This window comes from Oncorhynchus gorbuscha, linkage group LG05 (genome assembly GCF_021184085.1).
Source record: "Oncorhynchus gorbuscha isolate QuinsamMale2020 ecotype Even-year linkage group LG05, OgorEven_v1.0, whole genome shotgun sequence".
NCBI classification, from domain to species: Eukaryota; Metazoa; Chordata; class Actinopteri; order Salmoniformes; family Salmonidae; genus Oncorhynchus; species Oncorhynchus gorbuscha.
Genome location: NC_060177.1, coordinates 24,519,242 through 24,546,482, shown reverse-complemented (window position 1 = coordinate 24,546,482; position 27,241 = coordinate 24,519,242). Strand labels below are relative to the sequence as shown.

The window sequence follows — 27,241 nt, the reverse complement described above, 5'->3', positions numbered from 1 at the left end:
AACACACAGCAGCCAGATGGTGGTTTTTTCTATAGCAGCTCCCACCAATGGCTCAGCAGCAATTACCAGGGGTTATCAAGGGGCATCAACCATGGAGCTCAGACAGACCAACATGAATTCTCCCTCATTTCCCCTGAGCTCGCCTCAATCACTTCTCTCTTTCTCCTCATTAAAATTCCTGAATCATAATAAAGTTAAAATGGTTCTGTATAACTACTAGGGAGGATTGGACTGTAGGTGATGGGAATGGATGTTTGGGAAGAGTTTTTAATGTTGCTGGCACTCCTTATCAGCATTAGTAAGAAAAAAGCTGAAAAATGGTATGTCAGTCTGCTGCCATCCCATCATACCCTGCCACAAGTAACATGAGCCAAATGCAAGCCAGATGTATTTCAGCCATTGGGCCAGATTCCATCAAGCTACAATATTTCACTAGACCATATATTAATCTTCTAAAGCGTGTCACAGATTTCTCCACTGATAACATCACAGGGTTTAAATGACAGCTGAGTCATAGCTCTCATCAAACTGTGGCAGGGTTAAGAAAACATTCTGCTGGAAAATGTCAGCACGCTGCTCCGTCTTAGACCGCAATTAACCACTACCACCTTTATTTTCAGAGCTCACAGAACTTAGGGCTATGATGATTTGTTCCCATTTCAAGAATATGATCAACCAAAATATGGTAAGAACAGATTTTTATTTTCAATCAGAAACACTTTAGAAAAAGATCATACAAAAAAATATTTTCTTTATATTTCTCACATGCATACGGTCAATACTTTTGTCTTTTGGAAATGCAACCACCATGGGAGTCAACAATACCAGACAATACTGTAGCAGCCTCATCACACAACTGATCTTTTACTCTCTGACAACATGGTGAGATAGCCTCTTGCAGGGAGCATTAGGTTTGCTAACACATCACCCAACGGGAGGCCTAAGGTTCTGTGGCAGCTCTGATAAACTGGACAGGATGCTGACAACTCAGTGAATTACTGATGGTGAACCAAGACCCACACAATTCACCTCCCTGGATAGACAAGACAGGGACACCCACTGTGCCTTCAAAACCACCTGATGCCCATGACCCTTTCCATCTCCTCAGGCAGGCCTCTCGTCTTTGAATTGCCAATCCCCTTCCTTTCATAGGCCCTGATGCAGGGCACAGAGACTTGTCTCAGAGGTCAGGGGTCACCTGAGTTTCCTTGATGTGGCCCCCCCCGGATTAGTCTTCCTCTGAAGAAAGCTGGGCTACGTCGTCATGAACCTCCCTGTAGGCGCCCAGCGGGCACCCTTCCACAACATAGCTCCCAGTGCTGAACCTCAGCCCCTCAGACAGCTTCTGGGCTGCCAGCTTGGCCTGCAAATCCTGAGGGAAACACACAATACAGGAGAGATGCTGACATTGATAGGGCAATTAACCTGAAAAATGAGCAAGTGCTTAGCAGTAAGTATTAGGCTGCTATACTATACCATGAATGGAAGTAGCATAGGGAGTGTTCATCATTAGATGAGCAGTGTTTTTGTGGTGATAATGGAATAGGTAGGTAGACTTTGCCTCAACACTTATAACACTTTTAATTCCCTCATGTAATCTGATCGTATATCTGATCAGGAGTAACTGTTACCTTGAGCAGTGAGCATTTTGGTGTTGTTGGACAGACCTTAATGTTCCTCTGTTGTGTCAGACAGACTCAGGGGCCACTCACCTGGTGTTTCCTGGTCTGCTCGAGTAGCAGGTCAGCTGACTGCTCCAGTGTCAGCAGCTGGGCAGGGCTGTAGTGGAGCAGTGGCAGCCTGGCCGCAGTGACATCGTCAATGTGCTTCCTGTCTCGCTCCCTCCTGGCCTCAATGGAGAGCACTGGTGATGGTAATAAGCCTCCAGGGGATTGGCTGGGTGACAGAGACCCTGACGGGGAGCCATCTGTGTTGTGGGCAAACCTGTAAACATTACAGGAAGAGTAATATAAGAGTTAGTAGGTGAGAATACAAGTGCATTGCCATAACTAAAGGCATCATCACTGAACTATACAGTATTCTTAAATACTTTCATACAAAGTGGACATACTGATTAGGCTTATACTTCTGTCTCCTCATAGCCGGGTCCTTCTCAGTCCTCGCCAGGACTTCTATGTAGTGTGGTTTCTTCTGTGGCTGCCTTCCAAGGAAGGGGTTGCCAGTAGCAGGTCTGTTGAATGTGTCTTTAGGGGATCCACTTGAGCCACTTGAGTGGTCAGACAGAGTGACCCTCTGCAAGGCCTCCGCTAGGTCGCTCTCTTTTGTCCTGTCAGAGTCTAGAGAGGCCCCTGCATCACCACCAGCCTGGGCCACCTCCATGGTTTCAGCAGCAGATACTTTGGACACACTGTCTTCTTGCAACGTGTGAACTATTTTGCTCTCCTGAACATTAGGTGACAGAGGTGAGACATCCAATTCTTGGACATTTCCAGGAGCTGTGTCCCCAGCTTGTCTCCTATGTTGGGAAGTTTCTGGTTTATTCTGGCTACCATGTTGTCTCTGTGTCAAAGTCTGCTGGTATTTAGACTGCAGCTCTGTCCTGACATATGACAGCATATCTTGCTTCATCTCCTCTTCTTCATTGTGGGCAAGAGCAAGGCATAATCTCTCTGCAAAGTCTGAGATCTTCTTCCCTTTGTCTGGAAGGGTCTGTATGAACCCCCTGTTGATAACAACATATCAAATCAGTCTGTCAACAAGAAATAACGAATAACTAACTACTGCTTTCAGCTCAACTTTAAGAAAATGTAGTTGGCAGTAATAGTAAAAACAAAGGAATGTCAGGTTCAGGGTAAAACGCATTTCCCTAGTTGAAGTAACATCAGCTAGCCTACATTGAGGCGGATAGCATATACACACATGCGCCAAAACTGGCACCACTGTCTAGACAACAGCTGGAAGTTTCTAGAAGAATGTAATGTTGTAGCAGCTAAATAATCATTTGAGTTAGCTTCTGTCAGATGAATGATATGAAGTTACATACTTGTTAGATAATAATTTATCTTGGCGTGACAGTAATTCACCAAGTTCTTCTTTGCTCTTGGTTTTAAGAACCCCCACTTGACCCTGGCGTTCTGATGGAGCTGCCCGCGATGACGAGAACATTGTTAGCTAGCTAGTAGCTACTAGTCTAAAACCCGACCAAATAAGTTTACCGAATAGCTCAAAATACTCTATAAAAACATGACTTTGTTATTCCATTAGCGTTACACTTAACGATATTATGCTGTTCAATAAAATATACTTTCATCTTCAGCTGTCTGTTAGATTGAATTTGTATTTTGGTAGCTACGTAGCCGGCGCGCTTTCATTGTAACCGGAAGTAGTACGGAAGTACGTTGCCTTCAATATTCTTCTTCTTTTGCTTTAGGATTTGGTTGGCGGATCGCGTCCAACTTTTAGGTGCATACACCGCCACCTACTGTACTGGTGTGTGAGGCCATTCACGGCCTACCTACAATAAATTATTGATACGGTAATTCAAAATTGGGAAAAATTAAAATTGCCCTGTCAACTATTTGCCCTCTATAAAAAAAATAAAAAGCACACCACCCCATTCCACTTTTTAAACCTATCTAATCATATTACACTTCCTAACTTGACATTGTCAGGAAAAGACTACATCAAAACTCAGCAAGACAGACAAGTACCGACAATTATTATTATATATTTTTTTCACCTTTATTTAGCCAGGTAGGCAAGTTGAGAACAAGTTCTCATTTACAACTGCGACCTGGCCAAGAATAAAGCAAAGCAGTTTGACACATACAACAACACAGAGTTACACATGGAATAAACAAAACATACAGTCAATAATACAGTTGAAGAAAATAATATAATGATAATAATAATAATAATATATGCCATTTTTACCCAAAGCGACTTACAGTCATGTGTGCATACATTCTACGTATGGGTGGTCCCGGGGATCGATCAACTGAGCTACAGAAGGACACACAAAATCTATATAGTGTGTGCAAATGAGGTAAGAAAGGGAGGTAGGGCAATAAATAGGCCATGGTGGCGAAGTAATTACAGTATACCAATTAGACACTAGAGTGATTGATGTGCAAAAGATGAATGTGCAAGTAGAGATACAGGGGTGCAAAGGAGCAAGATAAATAAATAAATACAGTATGGGGATGAGGTAGTTGGATGGGATATTTATAGATGGGCTATGTACAGGTGCATTGATCTGTGAGCTGCTCAGACAGCTGGTGCGTAAAGCTAGTGAGGGAGGTAAGAGTCTCCGGCTTCAGTGATTTTTGCATTTCATTCTAGTCATTGGCAGCAGAGAACTGGAAGGAAAGGCGGCCAAAGTAGGAATTGGCTTTGGGGGAGAACAGTGAAATATACCTTCTGGAGCGCATGCTACGGGTGGGTGCTGCTATGGTGACCAGTGAGCTGAGATAAGGCGGGGCTTTACCTAGCAGAGACTTGTAGATAACCTGTAGCCAGTGGGTTTGGTGACAAGTATGAAGCGAGGGCCAGCCAACGAGAGTGTACAGGTCGCAGTGGTGGGTAGTATATGGGGCTTTGGTGACAAAATGGATGGCAATGTGATAGACTGCATCCAATTTGCTGAGTAGTGTTGGCGGCTGTTTTGTAAATGACAACGCCGAAGTCGAGGATTGGTAGGATTGTCCGTTTTACGAGGGTATGTTTGGCAGCATGAGTGAAGGATGCTTTGTTGCAAAATAGAAAGCCGATTCTAGATTTAATTTTGGATTGGAGATGCTTAATGTGAGTCTGGAGGTTAGTTAACACAGTGCCCAATGATCATACCATAGAAGTTTGTTACATTTTAGGAATCTATAGTAAGTTACTCCTCCACACAAGCCTTCGTTTGAGTGTTTGAATATTTTCTTGGAGCTAGTAGTATGGCATAAACTACATGTTATTTACCTGCATTCATGTATTTGCTTACCTTGCAGTAAAATACTTTCAAAGCTGCTTCATATCATATGGCATGTAAATAGAGATGAAACACAGATAATTGATCAGATGGCGCCACCCAGCGTTGAGAAATAAAGATTACACTGATGCGACCAATGACTTTATAAAACTTGGATTGCTGATGCTTGGCACTCCCCAATAGGAGCATTCCTCCATTTATTTTTTATTTTACCCTTATTTTACCAGGTAAATTGACTGAGAACACATTCACAGCAACAACCTGGAGAATAGTTACAGGGGGATGAATGAGCGAATTGTAAACAGGATGATTAGATGACTGGTATTAGGGCCAGATTGGGAATTTAGCCAGGACACCAGGGGTAACACCCCTACTCTTACAATAAGTGACATGAAGAGTCAGGACACCCATTTAACATCCCAGCCAAAAGATTGCACCCTACACAGGGAAATGTCCCCAATCATTGTGATATTTAGAAAGGGTGGCACCTACTGGCCCTACAACACCACTTCCAGCAGCATCTGGTGTTTCATCTTGAGACCAAGCAGGATCATTCCTGCTAAGTTTCAGAAGCAAGCCAGCAGTGGGATGAAGGGTGGTATACAGCTGCTACTTAGGAATGCTTGGAATTCTACAATATTTAAATGAAATATCTCAATGACAAAATTACATGTATTTAAGAATTTAGTTGTAGTGGGTAATCTAAAAAAATATATACTTTAAGTAAAATGTTTTATATATTTTAACCTTTTATGTTTAGCCCACATAATATAATTTAAAAGTATGCATTACAGTGTCGCTAATAGAATAATTATGGCAAAAACGAATGTAGACATTAATAAGTGCATTTCTATAGGTTCCAAAACTATTATTTTAAACGGTGGCAGAGTGGCAAGATTGAGTCATGTTGGCTTCAACACAGAGCCCCCTATAGTCATCTAGTGTATATATAAACCATTGTATGCTACATATAACCTACCTGAAAGCTTCACAAAATGAACAATCAGCCACTGGACAGTGAACATTTTCATGAATGATTATAAAAACACCACAATGGTAAAATGGCACATTTTCAAAACATACACTGATGTCATTAGTATGCACTGAATGAGTATCATTCAAGAAAGGCACGTCATGATAATCATAACTTCTCATATACACAGTCCTGGCAGTGTAGACAAATGACTTATACCAGTGGCTCAGGGATGGCAGTCAGTAGAAATACAGTTCTTCAGTTTGTCAGATATAGTTCAATATTATCCAATAGATAAAACACAACCGATTATCATCACCGTTGTGGAGTATCAATGATTAAGCTGTTAATAAAGGCACAAAGTATATATATTTTACATATTTTGTACATAATTTGACTAATATTGCATCTCATTTATATAGTGCAAAGTAAAAATGTCAAAAAAAGATACAGTATAAATATATACCTTCATACATGATAGTGAATTCAAAATTCCATAAACCATACAAGAACATTCACTGTAAACAAAACCAAACATAATTCTTCAAAATGATACTTTCAAGTATTATTTACAGAACAGTAGACTATTTACACAATATGCAACATTGTCCCTTATACAGTATACTGAATAGCCTTCATAAAAAAAATATTTCTTCATGTGATTACTCAATGTTAATCTTTGCTGTTATTTCTATAAGTTTCATGAAAGGTGTGTTGATTTTGGATGGGCTTGATCTTGCTCGAGAACAGGATGGGGCTGAAATGTCCACCTCTGGACTTGAGGCTTTATCTGTGATTTGAACTGAGGCAGACTCTTCTGTACTGGACTAATCAGGGCTTAGTGGGCCAGACGAAGACAGCGTTGGACTGGTTAGTGTTCCAAAGGATCTTGAGTTGGTTGACAGATACCTACTGTACTCAGGAGGAGAGTACCTCAGTAAACTAGACTCCAGTCTGCTGGGCGGCGGTGGACCTGATCTGAATGTCCTAGACTGTCCTAGGTATTCTGTAGAAGAGGGACGGATTGGGGTTTGTCTGGGTTGGTTAGTTACAACCTCATACCCCTGTATTTCAGGTCTGTGGAAGTAAAATGAGAAAACAGAATGAGAAACTTCAAAGAGAAACCCAACTACAGGAAATGAAGACACGTGTATAGTAGAACCAGTGGTTCATACCCGGGGAGCAGATGACAGCCCACTCCTATCTCTCTGGTTTGCACAACTTCCCTTGGTGTACTCTGTACAGACATAAAATACTTCAGCTTGTCTTCTAACTCATTATTCTAGGAAGAAGAAAAGAGGAAGGAGCAAAGTCAGATCCATGCAAATGAGGTGGATGTGATGTAATCCAAGTGGACCAGACAGAGACAGATGATGTCACAAAAGGTGCAACACTGAATTTATAGGTAGAGTAATGTCAAAGCACAACAAACAGATTGACAATCTGAAACGTAGGAGAACGCTGGACATGAATGCACCCATAAAGTTAAACGTTTTGAAAACCACACCATGCATTCATAATGGTTCGGGAAGTGGACAGTACATAGTGTGGTGGCAGTCCAGTCTCACCTCACACTCCACAATAGCAATTCTGTCCAGAAGCTCTGAGATGAACATGTCCTTCTGTGCCAATTTAGCTCGTAATGATTCGACCTTTACATTTTCAAGATGAAAAAAAAGAAACAAACGTTGCATATCAGTATAACATTTATATGTCAGTGTACTCATGTTTCCATTGACAGTGAGACAGAAAGAGTGTGTAGTCATTCACCTCCTCTATCATGCCTTTGACCTTCCTCTGCTGACAGAACACCATGTCATTCAGGTGTTTGATTCTCTCACGGAGCTCCCCTGCCTCCTCTTCCAACTTTTGAGAACTGTAATAATTAATTATAGTGTTATTACTTCAGTATATCATTTCAACGGGATGGAATATGTAAAATGCCATTATTGTTTTGGCATTTGTACCTCTTTGCTACAGTTGCATCTGTTTTGTATGTCACCTCCATCGAGCGTAGACGCTGTTCACATTCCTGCAGTTTATTCTGAAGATGGCCCCTTTCCTACAAAAAATACATATTATTATAGTATTCTTGCCCAAAGGACTTGACATATCACACCTACAGTAAATACTATAGATATAAAGATAATGTTGCATGCATTATTGCATGCGTTATTCTGGGTCTTACCTGTCCCATACAGTCCAGCAGGCGCTCCACCTCACTGATCCTCTGGTCCCTTTCAGCAATCTTGGCCTCTGCAATCTTAGCATTCTTCTCTTCCTCCTCTAATCGCCTAATATACTCGTCAATTTGGGCCTAGTTGAAATATATTGATGGTAAACAAAATATATTCAAAGCTTTAAGGCAGAGAACATACAATTTAATCTGGGCTCATTATCATATCAACACTTGGAAGTTAAGACTACTCTACATTTAACAGTACCACACTAGAGGGAGACTCATACCACTTGTATGAGCAGAGTGAAACTGGAACCTTTTATACTGTTTACATCACAGGAGGTTGGTGGCACTCTCATTGAAGAGAACATGGTAATGGTGGGAGCAGAATCAATGAAATGGTATCAAACACATTGTTTCCCTTCCATTTGCTCCATTCCGGACATTATTATGAGCTGTTCTCCCCTCAGCAGCCTCCTGTGGTCTACATATACACTTTTCATGAACATGTAAGATGGTGAACACATCACCATCCTTACTTTTTACATGATTAATCAATCACCACCCTTTCTCTTCAGGCAGGGGCTTGGGTGAAGTGATATCAAAAGGAGACTCAGCAGTACCTGTAGCTTCTCTAACTCCTCTCTGTGTTTACTCTGCTCCTCTTGAAGTCTCTCCTCATACTGTCTCTGTAGCCTCGCTGTCACCTCCTGCACTGCATGGCTGTTGGCCTCCTGAGACGATTCCACCTGGACAATACAAGCACACATCGGTCAATTTCATACAACAATGTGACGATTCAAAGACTTGCTAAAGATCATGTAGAAATGTCTATTGATTCTGTATTTTTCTAGTGAGTCCGGCATGAATGTTAATAGTTCAAATCTGGATGACTGGTTCTTTGAGCTTGAACTGTCTGTACATTCATTATTTGTCCATTTTTTAAATGAACTTTTTATTTAACTAGGCAGGTCAGTTAAGAACAAAATCTTTTTTACAGTGACGGCCTACCCCGGCCAAACCTGGACGACGCTGGGCCAATTGTTTGCCGCCCTATGGGACTCCCAAACATGGCCAGATGTGATACAACCTGGAATCAAACCAGGGACTGTAGTGACGCCTCTTGCACTGAGATGCAGTGCCTTAGACCGCGGCGCTACTCGGGAGCCAAATAATGTGTTCCCTGACTGGGAATGGAACAAAGGCCGCGGCGGTGAGAGCACGGAATCCTAACCATTAGACTAGACCATTCATCTAATTGATTTTAAAAATTCAGAAAGTTTTGAGTATCTTCATCCATTGTCCAACTTTTGCATTTATTGGAATTGTTTTCATAACCTTTTAACAATTGTGATGACTGTTGTTACTTCATGGAACTCGTTCAGGGTGAGGATGGTGTATCCTGTGATCACTAATGACTAGAGTAAACTGTGCCCCATAAACAAAAAGCAAACACTTACCAGGCTTGTGCCATCCACAGTGTGGTGCTGGTGTGCTGTGTTTACAGTAGTACTCTACCTTCAGTTTGAGTGTGAGGTTCTCAGCCTGGGCAAGTTCCAGCTGCCTCTCCCTCTCCTTCAGCCTCTCCTCAGCCTGTTGAAAGGAGTTTCTCAGACCCTTCATCTCATCCCGGGAGTCCACACGATTGTGACAGCTCTCTAGAAGAGATTTCTGCAAAGGAAGCTACTTCTTTAATTCCTCAAACCAACCCTGGACATTATTGAATGCAGAAATCATGAGCAGAAAGGTTGACCCATACACTGAAACTAAGATTAACAGCTTAGAGCTACTTTATAAAACAAACATGTATAATGAACGACAGGATATCTTTCACTCTCCACAGATCAGTAGAAGAAGGAAGTATAGTGCTGCACATCTCTGTTTGAGAGGATTAAGACTTTCCATGGGGGGGGTTATGAGACATCCCACTGGGCAAAAACTGGTTCAATCAATGTTGTTTCCACATCATTTCAACCCCAAAATTCTATGTGATGATGTTGAATGAAAGTGGAGAACTGATTGGATTTGCAAAAAGCCATCAACTTAAGGTAATTTCATATTTCTTTAGCTAACTTTGAACTTAAATCCAATGACAGGGTGACATTTTTGGTTTATTTCACATTGAATTCACAAATGTAAATCAAAACTAGACATTGAACTGACGTCTGTGCCCAGTGGGATGGCCGTGACGAGACAGTAACAGGCCTGTTTGACAGTCGTTGATCCTGTACCTGGAGGTCAATGTTGGCAGATATAAGGGAGTTGTTCATCTGGTCGAAGCTGTCCATGGCTGCAGTCCGAACCCTCACCTCTTTCTCCAGAGTCTTCCTCTGGGAGTTGGCAGTCTGGAGAGACACATAGCACACCCAATTCTCAGATTTTGGATCCATTTTGTGTTTATAAGAAATTGAAAGAGAAAGGATTTCCAGCTGTTAGCTGTCTTATTAGTCATGTGTGTATTGTCTTACCCTGATGTCTTGTGATAGTTTCTGCATCGACTGTTGCATTCCTCCAACCTGGCTGTACATCCGCTCTCTGACCTTCTCCAGGGAATCTCTCACCTGTGCAGCACAGAGATAACACACGATTGAAGTAATCCATCCTTATTGCTTGATTAGCAAATCCATAATGTTGTCCATGTTACAGAATCCCGGTGTTAGCTCTTGGATACCCTGCAGGCCTGTCAGGTGTACTGTACTGTAGGCCTCTGCTCTGTTTACACTCCTTAACTTGGATGAGCTTCATCGTTATCTTCTCCATCTCCACTCACCTCCTTGATGTACCTCATCTCATCCCTCAGGTGATTGACAGACCACTCGCACGCCATCACTTCCTGCTGTCTGTCCGAGCCTATCCTCTGCAACACACCGTACACCTTGAGCCCATGCTGTCGCTGCAGTGACGTCTCTAGCTCCCCATTGGTCGCTGCTCTGAGCTGCTGAGGGAGACAGGATCAACCCGGTCAGGTTTCTATCTAGGCACACTTTCTATCAGCCTGTAGATGTGTGTGTGTGTGTGTTCGCCTCTATGTGAGTGTTTGTGCGCTTGCATACTTGCGCATGCCCAGGTATTTAAAGTATTGCTGCTGAGCACTTGAATCTGGAGGTTGGGAAGCAGGGATGGAAACAGGGTGCAGTGAGGGTGTCATGTTTCTGCAACCCAGTATATGAGCTCCCGCTGTCTCCCTGCTATTATTCCTCTCCAACAGGGCTCTCAAGGAGTACAGGTGCACACTGACACAGGTCCTTTGTAGATCAGCAGTATCAGGAAGTGGCTCTAGCACCTTTATGTTATCTTACAGTAACATACAATATGAGAGGAATCAACTGAGTGACACAGATAAAGAATCTTATCAAAGTCTCATAATAAATAAGTCTTACTGTGTGAAGAAGCAATATGTTTCCATTGTTATGATCAGACAGGCAGCCAGCCTGCATTTATCCACCCTACATTATTCAACAATAGAGGAGCCAAAACCATGAAAGGTGAATCTGTTTTCCTTTGACGATAAATCCAGGACACTCAAATTAGTATGATAGACCAGGTTGTGCACACAGGTCCATGTGACCTCTGTTTCAACCAGAGGCAGAGGGTTGTACCCAATACTACATATCGACATAATCAATGCTTGGAATTATCTGAGGATAGGTTATATCAAGTATAGTACAAAAGGTTCTAAATGTTCTTGTTTATATACAGTGCATAGCTTGAATATTTGTGTTTCACACGCCAATAAAAGAGTTGACCACAAATTCAGGAAGTTACTTCCCATATTCTCACCATAACATTCTGTAACTTTCCCTTTCAAAAGCCTCTATGTGGGAAACCATGATAGCTTTTTGTGTTGTGGTTGTGGTAGTTTACCTGTACAGGTGACTCACTGCCAGCTGGCCTCTCTCTCTGGATGAGTCTGTTCTTCTTCCATGTTCCATTGACAACCTTCTCCTTTTGCTGAGAAGACAAACAGAAACAAATGAACTGTGTGCTCACAATATCTAGAGATATTTCACAACCCTGTAACCTGATTGTTACTGAATGCTTGGAATTCCTGTTTTTTTAAAGCCACATATTCAGTTTGCAAATTATGTGCTTCAATGTACACACCGTATTCCCCTCTTTCAGATAATGATATGGGCCAAGGGTATAGTTTAAATGCATGGATCCTGTACCTGTTCTCATCAAACTGTTGATGACAGATTACCATCTTTGTTGAACATAGTCTACTGTAGTTTTGATCACTGGGAACAGTCATTATACTCTTTTCTAGACCACATCTTAGTCATAACCCATACATGTTTTAAAAATACGGGTTTGGACTACTGCAATGCTTTGTGGGGAACGAGCTAGGAGGAGCCTAGTTTCTGAACCTGTTTGGGATAGGCGTCCCGCTACTGGAGGGCACACAATTTTTTTTTTTATCATAAAAATTATGGGTATTAAACATTTAGTTACATACAAGTGTCTTATATTGGTTGAAAGCTTAAATTATTGTTAATCTGATTGCACTGTCCGATTTACAGTAGCTATTACAGCAAAAACATGCCATGCGATTGTTTGAGGAAGGCGCCCCACATCAAAATATTTTTCCACCGGCACAGGTTTCATACATTCACAAATAACGATTAAATATTCACTTACTTTTTGAAAATCTTCCTCTGATTTGTCATCCAAAGGGTCCCAGCTATAGCATGTAGTGTTGTTTTGTTAGATAAAATCCTTCTTTATATCCTAAAAAGTCAGTTTAGTTGGTGCCATTGATTTGAGTAGTCCACTCGTTCAACATGCAGAGAAGGAATCCGAATATCTACCCCTAAACTTTGTTTCAACAAGTCAAAACAAGTTTCTATTTACTCCTCAGATACCCTAAAATGTAATCAAACTATAATATTTCTTATGGTAAGAAGTATGTTCAATAGGAAACCGATTTTAGCAGGTGCATCCTGTCTTCATGGCGGGCGCAAACGCCGAATTTCCAAGACTGTGTCTCTGTACTAAAACTGATATTTATTCTTTGCTTTTGAAGTTACAAGCCTGAAACCTTGACCATAGACGGGTGACACCCTGTGGAAGCCATAGGAATTGCATCCAGGGAGCTAATTGTCAATATGACCTTTCTAAGAAGATGGTCTTTCAAAATAAAATGTCCGGTTGGTTTTTCTTTCGATTTCCTCCTACCATATCTATTGTGTTATATTCTCCTACATTATTTTAACATTTCTACAAACTTCAAAGTGTTTTCTTTCCAATGGTACCAATTATATGCATATCCTGACTTCAGGGCCTGAGCAACAGGCAGATTACTTTGGGGACATCATTCAGGCGGAAATGAAGAAAAAAGGGGCTTAGCCCTAAGAAGAAGCACTTAATGACAGACTTCAACAACACAGGGGATGGTAATTGATATACAGTACCAATCAAAAGTTTGGACAAGCCTACTCATTCAAAGCTTTTTCTTTATTTTACTTTCTTCTACGTTGTAAAATAATAGTGAAGACATCAAAACTATGAAATAATACATATGGAACTATGCAGTAACCAAAAAAGTGTTTTAATAAATAGAATATATTTGAGATTTTTCAAAATAGCCACCCTTTGCCTTGATGACAGCTTTGCATTCTCTCAACCAGCTTCATGAGGATTGCTTTTCCAGCAGTCTTGAAGGAGTTGCCACATATACTGAGAACTTGTTGGCTGCTTTTCCTTCATTCTGCGGCCCAACTCATCCCAAACCATCTCAATTGGGTTGATGCCGGGTAATTTTGGAGGCCAGGTCATCTGATACAGCACTCCATCACTCTCCTTCTTGGTCAAATAGCGCTTACACAGCCTGGAGGTGTGTTTTGGCCCATTGTCCTCTTGAAAAACAAATGATAGTCCAATTAAGCGCAAACCAGATGGGATGGTGTATCACTGCAGAATGCTGTGGTAGCCATGCTGGTTAAGTGTGCCTTGAATTCTAAATAAATCACAGACAGTGTTACCAGAAAAGCACCCCCACACCATCACACCTCCTCCTCCATGCTTCATGGTGGGAACCACACATGCAGAGATCATCCATTCACCTACTCTGCGTCTCACAAAGAAGATTGGAACCAAAAATCTCAAATTTGGACTCATCAGACCAAAGAACAGATTTACACTGGTCTAATGTCCATTGCTCATGTTTCTTGGCCCAATGAAGTCACTTCTTCTTATTGGTGTCCTTTAGTAGTGGTTTCTTTGCAGCAATTTGACCATGAAGGCCTGATTCACACAGTCTCCTCTGAACAGTTGATGTTGACATGTGTCTGTTACTTGAACTCTGTGAAGCATTTATTTGGGCTGCAATCTGAAGTTCAGTTCTAATGAACTTATCCTCTGCAGCAGAGGTAACTCTGGGTCTTCCTTTCCTTTGGCAGTCCTCATGAGAGCCAATTTCATCTATAATAGCTCTTGATTGTTTTTGCGACTGCACTTGAAAGAAACCTTCAAAGTTCTTGAAAAGTTCCCGGATTGACTGACTTTCATGTCTTAAAGTAATGATGAACTTTCGTTTCTCTTTGCTTATTTTACCTGTTTTTGCCATAATATGGACTTGGTCTTTTACCAAATAGGGCTATCTTCTGTATACCACCCCTACCTTGTCACAACACAACTTATTGGCTCAAACGCATTAAGAAGGAAAGAAATTCCACAAATTAACTTTTAAGAAGGCCCAACCGTTAATTGAAATGCAGGTGACTACCTCATGAAGCTGGTTGAGAGAATGCTAAGAGCGGGCAAAGCTGTCACCAAGGCAAATGGTGGCTACTTTGAAGAATCTCAAATATAAATATATTTTGATTTGTTTAACACTTTTTTTGTTATTTCATAGTTTTGATGTCTTCACTATTATTCTATAATGTAGAAAATAGTACAAATAAAGAAAAACCCTGGAATGAGTAGGTGTTTGCAAACTTTTACTGGTACTGTATATTTTGGACAACAACTAAAAAGCTCTCGTTTCTTAGAAGAGAAAAGAGAAGCTTCCCTACTAAACAAATATTAGCTCAGAGGAACATCATCCAAGACCTCTGATCTGCAGCCAATCCAGCCAGAGAGAGAAGGCGTCCTTCGCCCATCCAGCAGAGATAAGAGATGGGGAATAATGACGCCACTGTTGTTTCATGGCCTCCTGAGCTGGACGTTGCTTCACATTTCCACACCAGATAATCCACAGAGAGAGAGAGCAGGCTGACATTACGAGGGGCTCCAAATAGGCAATGTGAATTCCAACAGATGGGAGAGAAGAATGGCCGTCATTATGTGTTATGGTCGGTACTGCACACACCCTCTGAAAGAACTTCATATGTCAGCCTCTATTGCATTTTAAATATTACAATATAGGTGTTTCAGCATGTTTACGGAGGGGGTATTTATTCCAGTTTTGTTCCAGTTTTGTCCTGGATTTTCTGAAGCTGAATTGAAACAGAAACTGATTTTTCTTCTTCTATCCAGGTCAGATAAGGGGCTGTGAAAACAGCTTTAATGTCCTGCCAAAGGAATGTGAAAGAGAGTTTATAGTCTAACCAGACACCTAGGTATTTGTAGTTGTCCCCATATTCTAAGTCAGAACTGTCCAGATTAGTGATGCTAGACGGGCGAGCTGGTGTGGGCAGCGATCGGTTGAAGTGCATGCATTTGGTTTTACTTGCATTTAAGAGCAGTCGGAGGCCACAGAAGGAGTGTTATATGACATTGAAGCTCGTCTGGAAGTCTGTTAACACAATATCCAAAAAGTGCCAGAAGTATACAGAATGGTGTTATCTGCGTTGAGGTGCTTATTGAAATTCTCGATTATCGTAGATTTATCGGTGGTGACAGTGTTTCCTAGCCTCAGTGCAGTGGGCAGCTGGGGGGAGGTGCTCTTATTCTCCATGGACTTTACAGTGTCCCAGAACTTTTTGGAGTTTGTGCTACAGGATGCAAACTTCTGTTTGAAAAAGCTAGCCTTGGCTTTCCTAACTGCCTGTGTATATTGGTTTCTAACTTCCCTGAAAAGTTGCATATCGCGGGGTCTTTCGATGCTAATGCAGTACGCCACAGGATGTTTTTGTGCTGGTCAAGGGCAGTCAAATCTCTTGTGAACCAAGGGCAATGTCTGTTCTTATTTCTGCATTTTTTAAATGGGAAATCTGAGTTAAGATGGTGAGGAAAGCACTTTTAAAGAATAACCAGGCATCCTCTACTGACGGAATGAGGTCAATATCCTTCCAGGATACCCGGGCCAGGTGAATTAGAAAGGCCTGCTCGCTGAAGTGTTTTAGGGAGCGTTTGACAGTGATGAGGGGTGGTCGTTTGACCGCGGACCCATTACGGCCTCAGGCAATGAGGCAGTGATTGCTGAGATCCTGGTTGAAGACAGCAGAGGTGTATTTAGAGGGCAGGTTGGTCAGGATGATATCTATGAGGGTGCACGACTAGGAGATCAGGGTTGGCGGAGTGTGCTATAGCAGTAAATAAAACAAACTTAGGGAGGAGGCTTCTGATGTTAAAACATCTTAGGGGTAGACCCATTTGTTTTACATATTCACCTAAAATGACATACCCAAATCTAACTGCCTGTAGCTCAGGCCCTAAAGCAAGGATATGCATATTCTTGGTACCATTTGAAAGGAAACTTTGACGTTTGTGGAAATGTGAATTAAATGTAGGAGAATATTTCATCTGGTAGATGAAAATACAAAGAAGAAAAACGTTTTTTTTCCTTTTTCTACCAACATCTTTGAAATGCTACAGAAAGGTCCCACATCTAGCCATCACTCTGGTTGTAATTCCTATGGTGTCCACAAGATGGCAGCAGTGTATGTGCAAAGTTGTAGACGGATAACATGAAGTATGAGCAAATTGCATGACATTTAGTGTGAAGTCACCCAGGAACATTTGGGCAAATCGTGAAGGAGACATTTACATTCACATTACATTTTACTGCAAGAATATTGTCAAATCTGTATACTTGGATTTAGCTTGTCCAGTTAAAGTAGCCACCCAGTTTTCATAACTTCATAACTCTCCATATTCTTATAATTTTTGTCCAAAATGAAAAGGCTTGCTGTTACACAAGGTTAGCAGCTACATTTTGCGGCATATACGGGGCTCATTGGCCTGCTCATTGGCTATCTAGCAAGCTTTGTTTGACCCCAATTGGTGCTTATTTGACAAAGTTACAGTCGATCAAGTGAAGATTGCCCGCGTCATCGGCGTGCCATGAAGGCGTCGCTTTTGGACCAAATTTGGTGTCCTATAGGATATACTACACCCCTAATGATATAGTGAAATCTGGTTACATTCTAGGATCTCTGAGGAATAAATATGAATGTGATTTGACTGGTTGAAACAACGTTTAGGGTTAGATTTTCACAGATTCCTTTATTTGCAAATTGAGCGAGTGGAAATACAAAATCGATCGTGCATGCTATATGGACCTTTTTAGGATATGAAAAAGGATTATCCAACAAAAAGAAATGTCATGTTATCTCTGGAACCCCTTGGATGAATGTAAGTACACATTTCACCTTCAGAGGTGAATGTATCAAACCTATCGCGGTGAAAAACGTGCTTGTTGTTAGGAGCTCTCCTCAAACAATAGCATGGTATGTTTTTCTCAGTAATAGCTACTGTAAATTGGACAGTGCAGTTATATGAACAAGAATTTAAGCTTTCAGCCAATATAAGATACTTACATGTATATGTACCGACATTTGTTGTTTTTCTCAAATCTTTGATCGTGATTTATAGCTGTCCCTGTTGACGGGACGCCTATCCCTAAATAGCATGCATGAATCCAAGGCTTTTACGGTTACAGAAGTCAAAAAATGATAGTGCCTGGGGGAATAGAAGTGTGCCTTGGTTAACCTCTACATGACCAGAGGAACGGAGTAGGATAAGGGTATGGCTAAAGGCTATAAGAACTGGTCATCTAGTGCGTTGGGGACAGAGAATAAAAAGGAGCAGATTTCTGGGCATGGTAGAATAGATTCAAGGCAAAGGTATGGTAGGATGTGAGTACAGTGGAGGTAAACCTAGGCGTTGAGTGACGATGAGAGAGGTTTCGTCTCTGGAGGCACCAGTTAAGCCAGGTGAGGTCTCCACATGTGTGTGGGGTGGGACAAAAGAGATGTCTAAGGCATTTTGAGGGGACTAACAAACCAAGAATATGTGCACAATATGGGAGTGTTACCTATAGTTACCTATATTTTCAATTCCTCTGAAGATAACATCTACATACAGTGAGTTCAACCATGAAAGAATCCAGTGTCAAGGACAGCCCACAGACCTTTACGATGGTTGCTCTCCATGTTGGATGCTGACCTTTATTATTGGATGTACACTACCGTTCAAAAGTTTGGGGTGTCCTTGTTTGTGAAAGAAAAGCACATTTTTTGTTCATTAAAATAACATCAATTTGATCAGAAATACAGTGTAGACATTGTTAATGTTGTATATGACAACTGTAGCTGTAAACTAAAAAAAGCTGATTTTTAATGGAATATCTACATAGGCGTACAGAGGCCCATTATCAGCAACCATCACTCCTGTGTTCCAATGGCACGTTGTGTTAGCTAATCCAAGTTTATCATTTTAAAAGGCAAATTGATCATTAGAAAACCCTTTTGCAATTATGTTAGCACAGCTGAAAACTGTTGTCCTGATTAAAGAAGCAATACAACTGTCCTTCTTTAGACCAGATGAGTATCTGGAGCATCAGCATTTGTGGGTTCAATTACAGGCTCAAAATGGCCAGTCTCAACGTCAACAGTTGTCACGCCCTGGCCATAGAGAGGCTTTTATTCTCTATTTTGGTTAGGTCAGGGTGTGACTAGGGTGGCATTCTATTTTCTTTTTTCTATGGTTTTGTATGTCGTTGGTTTTGGCCGGGTATGGTTCTCAATCGGGGACAGCTGTCTGTCGTTGTCTCTGATTGAGAACCATACTTAGGTAGTTCTTGCCCACATGGGTTTTGTGGGTAGTTGTTTTCTGTTTTTATATTCTGTACCAGACAGGTTTCGTTCATTCTCTTTTGTTGTTTTTTCATTCAGTGTTCAATTCATAAATAAAGATGAACAGGTACCACGCTGCACCTTGGTCCTCACGTTCTTCCACCAACGGCCGTTACAACAGTGAAGAGGCAACTCCGGGATATTGTCCTTCAAGGCAGAGTTCCTCTGTCCAGTGTTCTTTTGCACGTTTTAATCTTTTATTTTTATTGGCTATTCTGAGATTCTGCTTTTTCTTTGCAACTCTGCCTAGAAGGGCAGCATCCCGGAGTCGCCCCTTCACTGTTGACGTTGAGACTGGTGTTTTGCGCGTACTATTTAATGAAGCTGCCAGTTGAGGACTTGTGAGGCATCTGTTTCTCAAACTAGACACTCTAATGTACTTGTTCTCTTGCTCAGTTGTGGACCGGGGCCTTCGACTCCTCTTTCCATTCTGGTTAGATCCAGTTTGCGCTGTTCTGTGAAGGGAGTAGTACACAGCGTTGGACGAGATATTCAGTTTCTTGGGAATTTCTCGCATGGAATAGCCTTCATTTCTCAGAACAAGAATAGACTGACAAGTTTCAGAAGAAAGTGCTTTGTTTCTGGCCTTTTTGAGCCGGTAATCGAAGTTTTCAGCTGTGCTAACATAATTGCAGAAGGGTTTTCTAATGATCAATTAGCCTTTTAAAATGATAAACTTGGATTAGCTAACACAACGTGACATTGGAACACAGGAGTGATGGTTGCTGATAATGGTCCTGTAAGGGTTTTCCTCCTCTTTGTCTGAGGAGGAGAAGCGAGAAGGATCAGAGGACCAATGCGCCGCGTGGTAAGTGTCCATGGTTCTTTAATAACAGAAACTCAACATGAACACACTACAAAACAATAAACGTGGCAAAACCCGAAAACAGTCCTATCTGGTGCAGAGAACACAGAGACAGGAAACAAATCACCCACAAACCCCAACACAAAACAAGCTACCTAAATATGGTTCCCAATCAGAGACAATGACTAACACCTGCCTCTGAATGAGAACCATATCAGGCCATACATAGAAATGGACAAACCAAGGTGCGGACTCCGACCGCACAACCTAAACCTATAGGGAGGGTCTGAGGTGGGCATCTGTCCGCGGTGGCGGCTCTGGCGCTGGATGTGGACCCCACTCCATCATTGTCTTAGTCCACCTCCTTAGCGTCCTTTGAGTGGCAACCCTCGCTGCCGACCTTGGCCTAGGAACCCTAACGAAGGGCCCCACTGGACTGAGGGGCAGCTCCGGACTGAGGGGCAGCACGGGACTGAGGTAGCTCGGGACTGAGGGGTAGCTCAGGACTGAGGGGTAGCTCAGGACGTAGAGGTAGCTCAGGACGGAGAGGTAGCTCAGGATGGAGAGGTAGCTCAGGACTGAGAGATAGCTCAGGTTAGTTGACGGCTCTGGCAGCTTCTGGCTGACTGACAGCTCTGGCAGATCCTGGCTGACTGGCGTCTCTGGAATATCCTTGCTGACTGGCGGCTCTGGAAGATCCTGGCTGACTGGCGGCTCTGGAAGATCCTGGCTGACTGGCGGCTCTGGAAGATCCTGGCTGACTGGAGGCTCTGGAGGATCCTGACTGACTGGTGGCCCTGGCGGATCCTGGCTGAATGCCGGCTCTGGCAGATTCTGGCTGAATGGCGGCTCTGGCAGATCCTGGCTGACTGGCGACTCTGGCAGATCCTGTCTGACTGGCGGCTCTGGCAGATCCTGGCTGACTGGCGGATCTGGCGGCTCCACGCTGACTGGACGCTCTGGCGGCTCCATGCTGACTGGCGGCTCTGGCGGCTCCATGCTGACTGGCGGCTCTGGTGGCTCCACGCTGACTGGCGGCTCCACGCTGACTGGCGGCTCTGGCGGCTCATGACAGACTGTCGGCTCTGGCGGCTCATGACAGACGGGAGACTAGAATCTCTGGACAGACGGGAGACTCTAGCAGCTCTGGACAGTCGGGAGACTCTAGCAGCTCTGGACAGACGGGAGACTCTAGCAGCTCTGGACAGACGGGAGACTCTAGCAGCTCTGGACAGACGGGAGACTCTGATGGTGCTGGGCAGACGGGCAGTTCAGGCGGTGCTCGGCAGATGGCCAGCTCAGGCGGCGCTGGGCAGACTGGGGACTCCGGCAGCACTGGAGAGGAGGAAGGCTCTGGCAGCGCTGGACAGAGGAGCTCTGGTGCCTATAGACTGAGGGGCTCTGGCACCTCTGGACTGAGGGGCGGAAGCTCTGGCAGCGCCGGACAGGCGGGAGACTCCGGCAGCGCTGGAGAGGAGGAAGGCTCTGGCGCCTCTGGACTGAGGGGCTCTGGCGCCTTTGGACTGAGGGGTGGAAGCTCTGGCAGCGCCGGACAGGCGAGAGACTCCGGCAGCGCTGGAGAGGAGGAAGGCTCTGGCAGCGCTGGACAGAGGGGCTCTGGAGCCTCTGGACTGAGGAGATCTGGCACCTCTGGACTGAGGGGAGGAAGCTCTGGCAGCGGCGGACAGGCAGGAGACTCTGGCAGTGCTGGAGAGGAGGAAGGATCTGGCAACGCTGGACCGAGGGGCTCTGGCGCCTCTGGACTGAGGGGCGGAAGCTCTGACAGCGCCGGACAGGCGGGAGACTCTGGCAGAGCTGGAGAGGAGGAAGGCTCTGGCCGCTCTGGACAGAGGAGCTCTGGTGCTTCTGGACTGAGGGGCGGAAGCTCTGACAGTGCCGGACAGGCGGGAGACACCGGCAGCGCTGGAGAGGAGGAAGGCTCTGGCGCCTCTGGACTGAGGGGCTCTGGCGCCTCTGGACTGAGGGGTGGAAGCTCTGGCAGCGCCGGACATGTGGGAGACTCCGGCAGCACTGGAGAGGAGGAAGGCTCTGGCGCCCCTGGACTGAGGGGCTCTGGCGCCTCTGGACTGAGGGGTGGAAGCTCTGGCAGCGCCGGACAGGCGGGAGACTCCGGCAGCGCTGGAGAGGAGGAAGGCTCTGGCGCCTCTGGACTGAGGGGCTCTGGTGCCTCTGGACTGAGGGGTGGAAGCTCTGGCAGCGCCGGACAGGTGGGAGACTCCGGCAGCGCTGGAGAGGAGGAAGGCTCTGGCGCCTCTGGACTGAGGGGCTCTGGCGCCTCTGGACTGAGGAGTGGAATCTCTGACAGCGCCGGACAGGCGGGAGACTCCGGCAGTGCTGGAGAGGAGGAAGGCTCTGGCAAAGCTGGACCGAGGGGCTCTGGCGCCTCTGGACTGAGGGGCGGAAGCTCTGACAGCGCCGAACCGGCGGGAGACTCCGGCAGCGCTGGAGAGGAGGAAGGCTCTGGCCGCTCTGGACAGAGGAGCTTTGGCGCCTCTGGACTGAGGGGCTCTGGCGCCTCTGGACTGAGGGGCGGAATCTCTGACAGTGCCGGACAGGCGGGAGACTCCGACAGCGCTGGAGAGGAGGAAGGCTCTGGCCGCGCTGGACAGAGGAGCTCTGGCGCCTCTGGATTGAGGGGCTCTGGCGCCTCTGGACTGAGGGGCTCTGGCGCCTCTGGACTGAGGGGCTGAAACTCTGGTAGTGCCGGACTAGCTGGAGCACCTGTATTGATGGTACGGAAAGACAGCCTGGTGCGGGGTGCCGGCACTTGTGGTACCGGGCTGGGGACATGCACCTTCAGGGCGAATGCCTTGCATACTACGCCAAATCAACTGCTCTCTCTCTTCACTCTCCTCCAATTCTATTAACACTTCCTCGAGTGTCTCCTCATCTCCTATCCGTTCACTCTCCTCCATTCTGTCCAATAACTCCTCGATCTTCTCAGACTCAGCTTCGCCTACAGCTCCAAGTGCCTCCCCCCAATAATTATTTTGGGCTGCCTCTCGGGCTTCCTTGCCAGTCATGTTCCCTCGTATCGATGGCTCCTCTCTCCGGCTGCCTCTGCTCTCCTCAATGCCTCCAACTGTTCCCATGGTAGGCGATCCCTACCAGCCTGGATCTCCTCCCATGTGTAGCAACCCTTGCCATCCAACACATCATCCCATGTACAGGAATCCTGACATTTCTGCTGCTGCTGTTGCTTCTTCTGCTGCTTCTGTTGCTTCTCCTTCTGCTGCTTTTGCTGCTGCTGCAGCTTCCTCTGCTGCTTCTGTTGCTTCTTCTGCTGCTGCTTTTGCTGCTGCTGCTGTTGCTCCTGCTGCTGCTGCTTCTCCTGTTGCACCGTGAGACGGCGACACTCCCCTGGCTTGGCCTAGGGTCCTCTCCCGTCGAGGATTTCCTCCCACGTCCAGGAGTCTTGTGTCTTCGGCCGCTGTTCCTGCTGCCCATTACCACGCTGCTTGGTCCTGTTGTGGTGGGTGATTCTGTATGGGTTTTCCTCCTCCACTTCATCTGAGGAGGAGAAGCGAGAAGGATCGGAGGACCAATGCGCAGCGTGGTAAGTGTCCATGGTTCTTTAATAACAGAAACTCAACATGAACACACTACAAAACAATAAACGTGGCAAAACCTGAAAACAGTCCTATCTGGTGCAGAGAACACAGAGACAGGAAACAATAACCCACAAACCCCAACACAAAACAAGCTACCTAAATATGGTTCCCAATCAGAGACAATGACTAACATCTGCCTCTGATTGAGAACCATATCAGGCCATACATAGAAATGGACAAACTAGACACACAACATAGAATGCCCACCCAGCTCACGTCCTGACCAACACTAAAACAAGGGAAACACACAAGAACTATGGTCAGAACGTGACAGGTCCTCTGTATGCCTATGTAGATATTCCATTAAATATCAGCCTTCTCCAGCAGCAATAGTCATTTACAAAATTAACAATGTTTACACTGTATTTCTGATCAATTCTATGTTATTTTAATGGAACAAAAATGTGCTTTTATTTCAAAAATAAGGACATTTCTAAGTGACCCCAAACTTTTGAACGGTAGTAGTGACGTCATCTGCTTACGGCTTTATTCACTCAAAGTACTGTACTGATGAATACTGAATTGGCATTACTGACTGAAACCCTGATAACAAGGGAAGAGTCATGTCAATTTCAGCTGCCTTCAACATGCCTGCTAAGTCAATAGATAAAGGGAAGCTAGAGGAGATGTGGTTGGAGGGGGGGGGCACTTTGATCATCCTTCTCTCCTCCTTTCCCACTGTACATCCTTACATACTAATCCTCTGTTTATGTTCTATCTGTAAGGTCTCTGAAGTTAATGGGCTGGGATAATTATTCATGTGATGTGCAATATGTCCTGGCTGCTCCAGAGCACTGCTCTCGTTATCGCTGGTTGGCTCGTTAAGTGGGCCTAGCTTCAGCACAGACTGATACCACATTGCAGACTGGAGTGCACAGCTGGCCGTGGCAGTGTGGCACGGCCCCCATACGACTGGCACAGATGTGTTGTGTCATCAGCAGGGCCCTGAGTATTTCCAGACCACATAACTAGACCAGGAAAAACTCTGGGCCCTAATTAACTAGGGCCCAACGTTGTTCTCCTCTGTGCTGCTCTCTGTTCAACTCTGACCTGGCTGTCGTCATTCATCAGTAGTAATGCTGTAAACATGCACAGTTTCCTGAAGGGAAACACCATCAGATGACACTATTAGTCACACTTCTATCAGCTGAACTGTGATGACCAAGGGGTGGGGCAGGTTATAGAAACAGTGTTCAAGGTACAAAGAACAGCATGGACCTATCTCTCTGCTTTCTGTCACTATCTCAGTCTCTGTGGAGGAGCGACTGAAACCACACTTCCCCTAACCTCAATGTGATTCCAAGCAGCACACTGAGTGCTGTCAAACACTTAGATTACAAACTAGCTGATGTAACTTTGCCAGACCACAGCTTCTCAACACAAACAGAGCAAAATGGCAAACCACCTCTGGCAAACAACATGTCTGCCTTTATTATGGCGTAGGCTACCCATGTGTATTAAGTAGGTACCGTGTAATTAAAAAGAGATCCATGATTGTTTAGTGATTGTTTATTGGCTAAACATTTGTATAAGACGACCTATACAATTTTACAGTAAGATATTATCATGTGCCGTGTACATTATATATGATATATGGCATCTGAAAATAGACATCAGCATGCGGTTCTGTGTAATTCTGTCGTCAGCTGAAGAGAGTTTTACTGTAGATGAAAAGGGACACGCACCTTCTAAATTTGTGCAGAGTGCTGTGAAAATCAGACACAGCTGTGTATGTATGTGTGTGTGGTGTACACACCCCTGTGTGGATACAATTGCATAACCAACAGCCCAGATAACATAACAGCAGTAAATCTCAGTGGTTCCACCTTTCTCCGTCTCTGTATTGTGTAGACAGTCCATGGAATGTTTCTTAAACTGGATAAAAGCTGGTTCCTAGTTCACAAACATTCCCACCTGATTTGTGTTTTTTTTTTGTGTGTTTGAGGGATAGAGAGGGCCGTGAATAAGAAAGGGAGTGAGGCAGAGCACACTGACTACAGGTTGAGCAAGTGACGATTAAGGGAGGGGAGAGAAGGAAAAGATAAGATCCAGGATCCATAGGGTGGTGAAGATGAAGACATGTGGGGCTGACTGGGTGTGTGAGGCTGACTGGGTGTGTGAGGCTGACTGGGTGTGTGAGGCTGACTGGGTGTGTGAGGCTGACTGGGTGTGTGGTTTGGGACTCACTGTGTCTGAGGTTGGTTTCTTGGTCTCATTCTGTCCATTGTCTCCTGTATGAAGAGTTAGTCTGAGTCGCCGGATCCTCCTCTGGGGGAATCAAAAACAGACAGAAACACACACAGGCATAAAAAGAAAATGTCAAGGTCACTCAGTTCAAGCTCATGCACCAGTAATCAATGTCATAGTTGGATGAAAACTCAAATGTGTTGTGTTCCCCAGTGTCACTCTTTACGACATAAAAATGGATCGGTTCATATGTAATGTGATAAGCATGTGAGCACAACATTTGTGTTGTAATGAGCCTGATTGTTGTGTTACAATAAGCAGTGGAATGTTTCTGACGGGGTCCAAATACAACAGGTCACCATCAGTATTTATAATGATAGACTGTGACACCACAAACAGAAATGATGCAAATGTAACTGCAATGAGGTAACAGCATCAAAATGCCTTATACCACTTCATGCTAGCACTATCTTGTTTACAAGTTCAACACATCCCTTTAGAACCAAGGTGCCCTAGGAGCTGATTAACATACTGTAAGTCATACATACTGTAAGTCAATGGGAATAATTAACTTTCTTAAAAGGTGTTAATTGCTAAAGCAATCTCTTGGTTGAGAGTGAAACATGACGCTGTAATCACCATAAAGATTAATCCAACTCCATGTTGGCTTTTATGTTTGCTATAAATCCTTTGGTGTCACTTCATTAGCTGTGAGAATGGCTTTTATTGGCAGTTTAAAGATGTGGTCTCTGGGCTGATCAAATAAACATGACAGCCCTGCCTCCCAGATACTCGGCTCTCGTTACAAGCTCAAACAGATACACATATCCCTGAGCCACATGGGAGAGGAGACAAAAGCAAACAAACACCAGATAGTCTACAAACACACTGACTTACACAAACCAACACGCCATGCTACTCATCTGACAGGTGAATGAGTGATGTTTGGGTTCTATCCTGGGACAGAGTGGCCCCCTGGGGCTCCTTACCTCACTGGGCTGCTCTGGATTGTCCTCAGTGGTGGTGACCGATCCTGGTGAGCTGTAGCGTAGCATGTCTCCCCTGGCCTCTGTCCACTCCCCTGTTATCTCTTTTCCTCTCTCCCTCCCTCTCTTCCTCTCACTCTCTTTCCAGACTACTGTACAAACTCACACAGCCCCCAGCTCCAGCCACTGTGTGAGAGACTAGAGAGTGAATGAACAAGACGGGAGGGGAAAGAAAGTTCCACTCTGACAAGTTTCTCTCTTCAGTGTTATGTATAATTCATTTTCCAGTTGATAAACAAGGCCTGGTATTCCTGTTGAGTGCCAGTCAGTCAGTTAGGGGCTAGCCTACAGCCCAGCTCCACACAGTCCCTACTGCTCTACTACTGTATAGAACTATGACACTGTCCCAGCCCAGACTGTAGACAGCACCTGACTCCACCTGGCTGACTGCCTCTCTCTCTCTTTCCCTGGGCCTCCCATCAGACCTGTCGGGCCACATTTCTCCCACTCTCATGCTTTCCACCG

General features: G+C 44.5%; 2 protein-coding genes across 4 annotated transcripts; both read right to left on the bottom strand.

Annotated features, from left to right (window-relative positions):
* Positions 1–681: 681 nt before the first annotated feature.
* LOC124035050 (DNA-directed RNA polymerase II subunit GRINL1A-like) lies at positions 682–3,369 on the bottom strand. Its single transcript, XM_046348465.1, has 4 exons — positions 3,005–3,369; positions 2,072–2,683; positions 1,713–1,944; positions 682–1,372 (listed from the first exon to the last, which is right to left on the bottom strand). Exons 1-4 carry the CDS (start codon positions 3,124–3,126, stop codon positions 1,229–1,231), a joined length of 1,110 nt encoding a protein of 369 aa, XP_046204421.1. The 5' UTR covers positions 3,127–3,369; the 3' UTR covers positions 682–1,228.
* Positions 3,370–5,949: 2,580 nt separating this feature from the next.
* LOC124035049 (myocardial zonula adherens protein-like) lies at positions 5,950–27,178 on the bottom strand. 3 transcript variants are annotated; one of them, XM_046348461.1, is made up of 14 exons: positions 26,720–27,178; positions 25,731–25,811; positions 11,953–12,039; positions 10,859–11,026; positions 10,557–10,649; positions 10,320–10,433; positions 9,607–9,759; positions 8,712–8,837; positions 8,098–8,226; positions 7,877–7,971; positions 7,680–7,785; positions 7,478–7,561; positions 7,085–7,191; positions 5,950–6,986 (listed from the first exon to the last, which is right to left on the bottom strand). In XM_046348461.1, the coding sequence occupies exons 1-14, from the start codon at positions 26,783–26,785 to the stop codon at positions 6,737–6,739; spliced, it is 1,659 nt and encodes a 552-aa protein (XP_046204417.1). In that variant the 5' UTR covers positions 26,786–27,178; the 3' UTR covers positions 5,950–6,736. The 3 variants fall into 3 exon arrangements, with proteins under 3 accessions (XP_046204417.1, XP_046204420.1, XP_046204418.1); XM_046348464.1 differs by having other exon boundaries at positions 7,085–7,146; XM_046348462.1 differs by having other exon boundaries at positions 10,859–11,023.
* Positions 27,179–27,241: the final 63 nt, after the last annotated feature.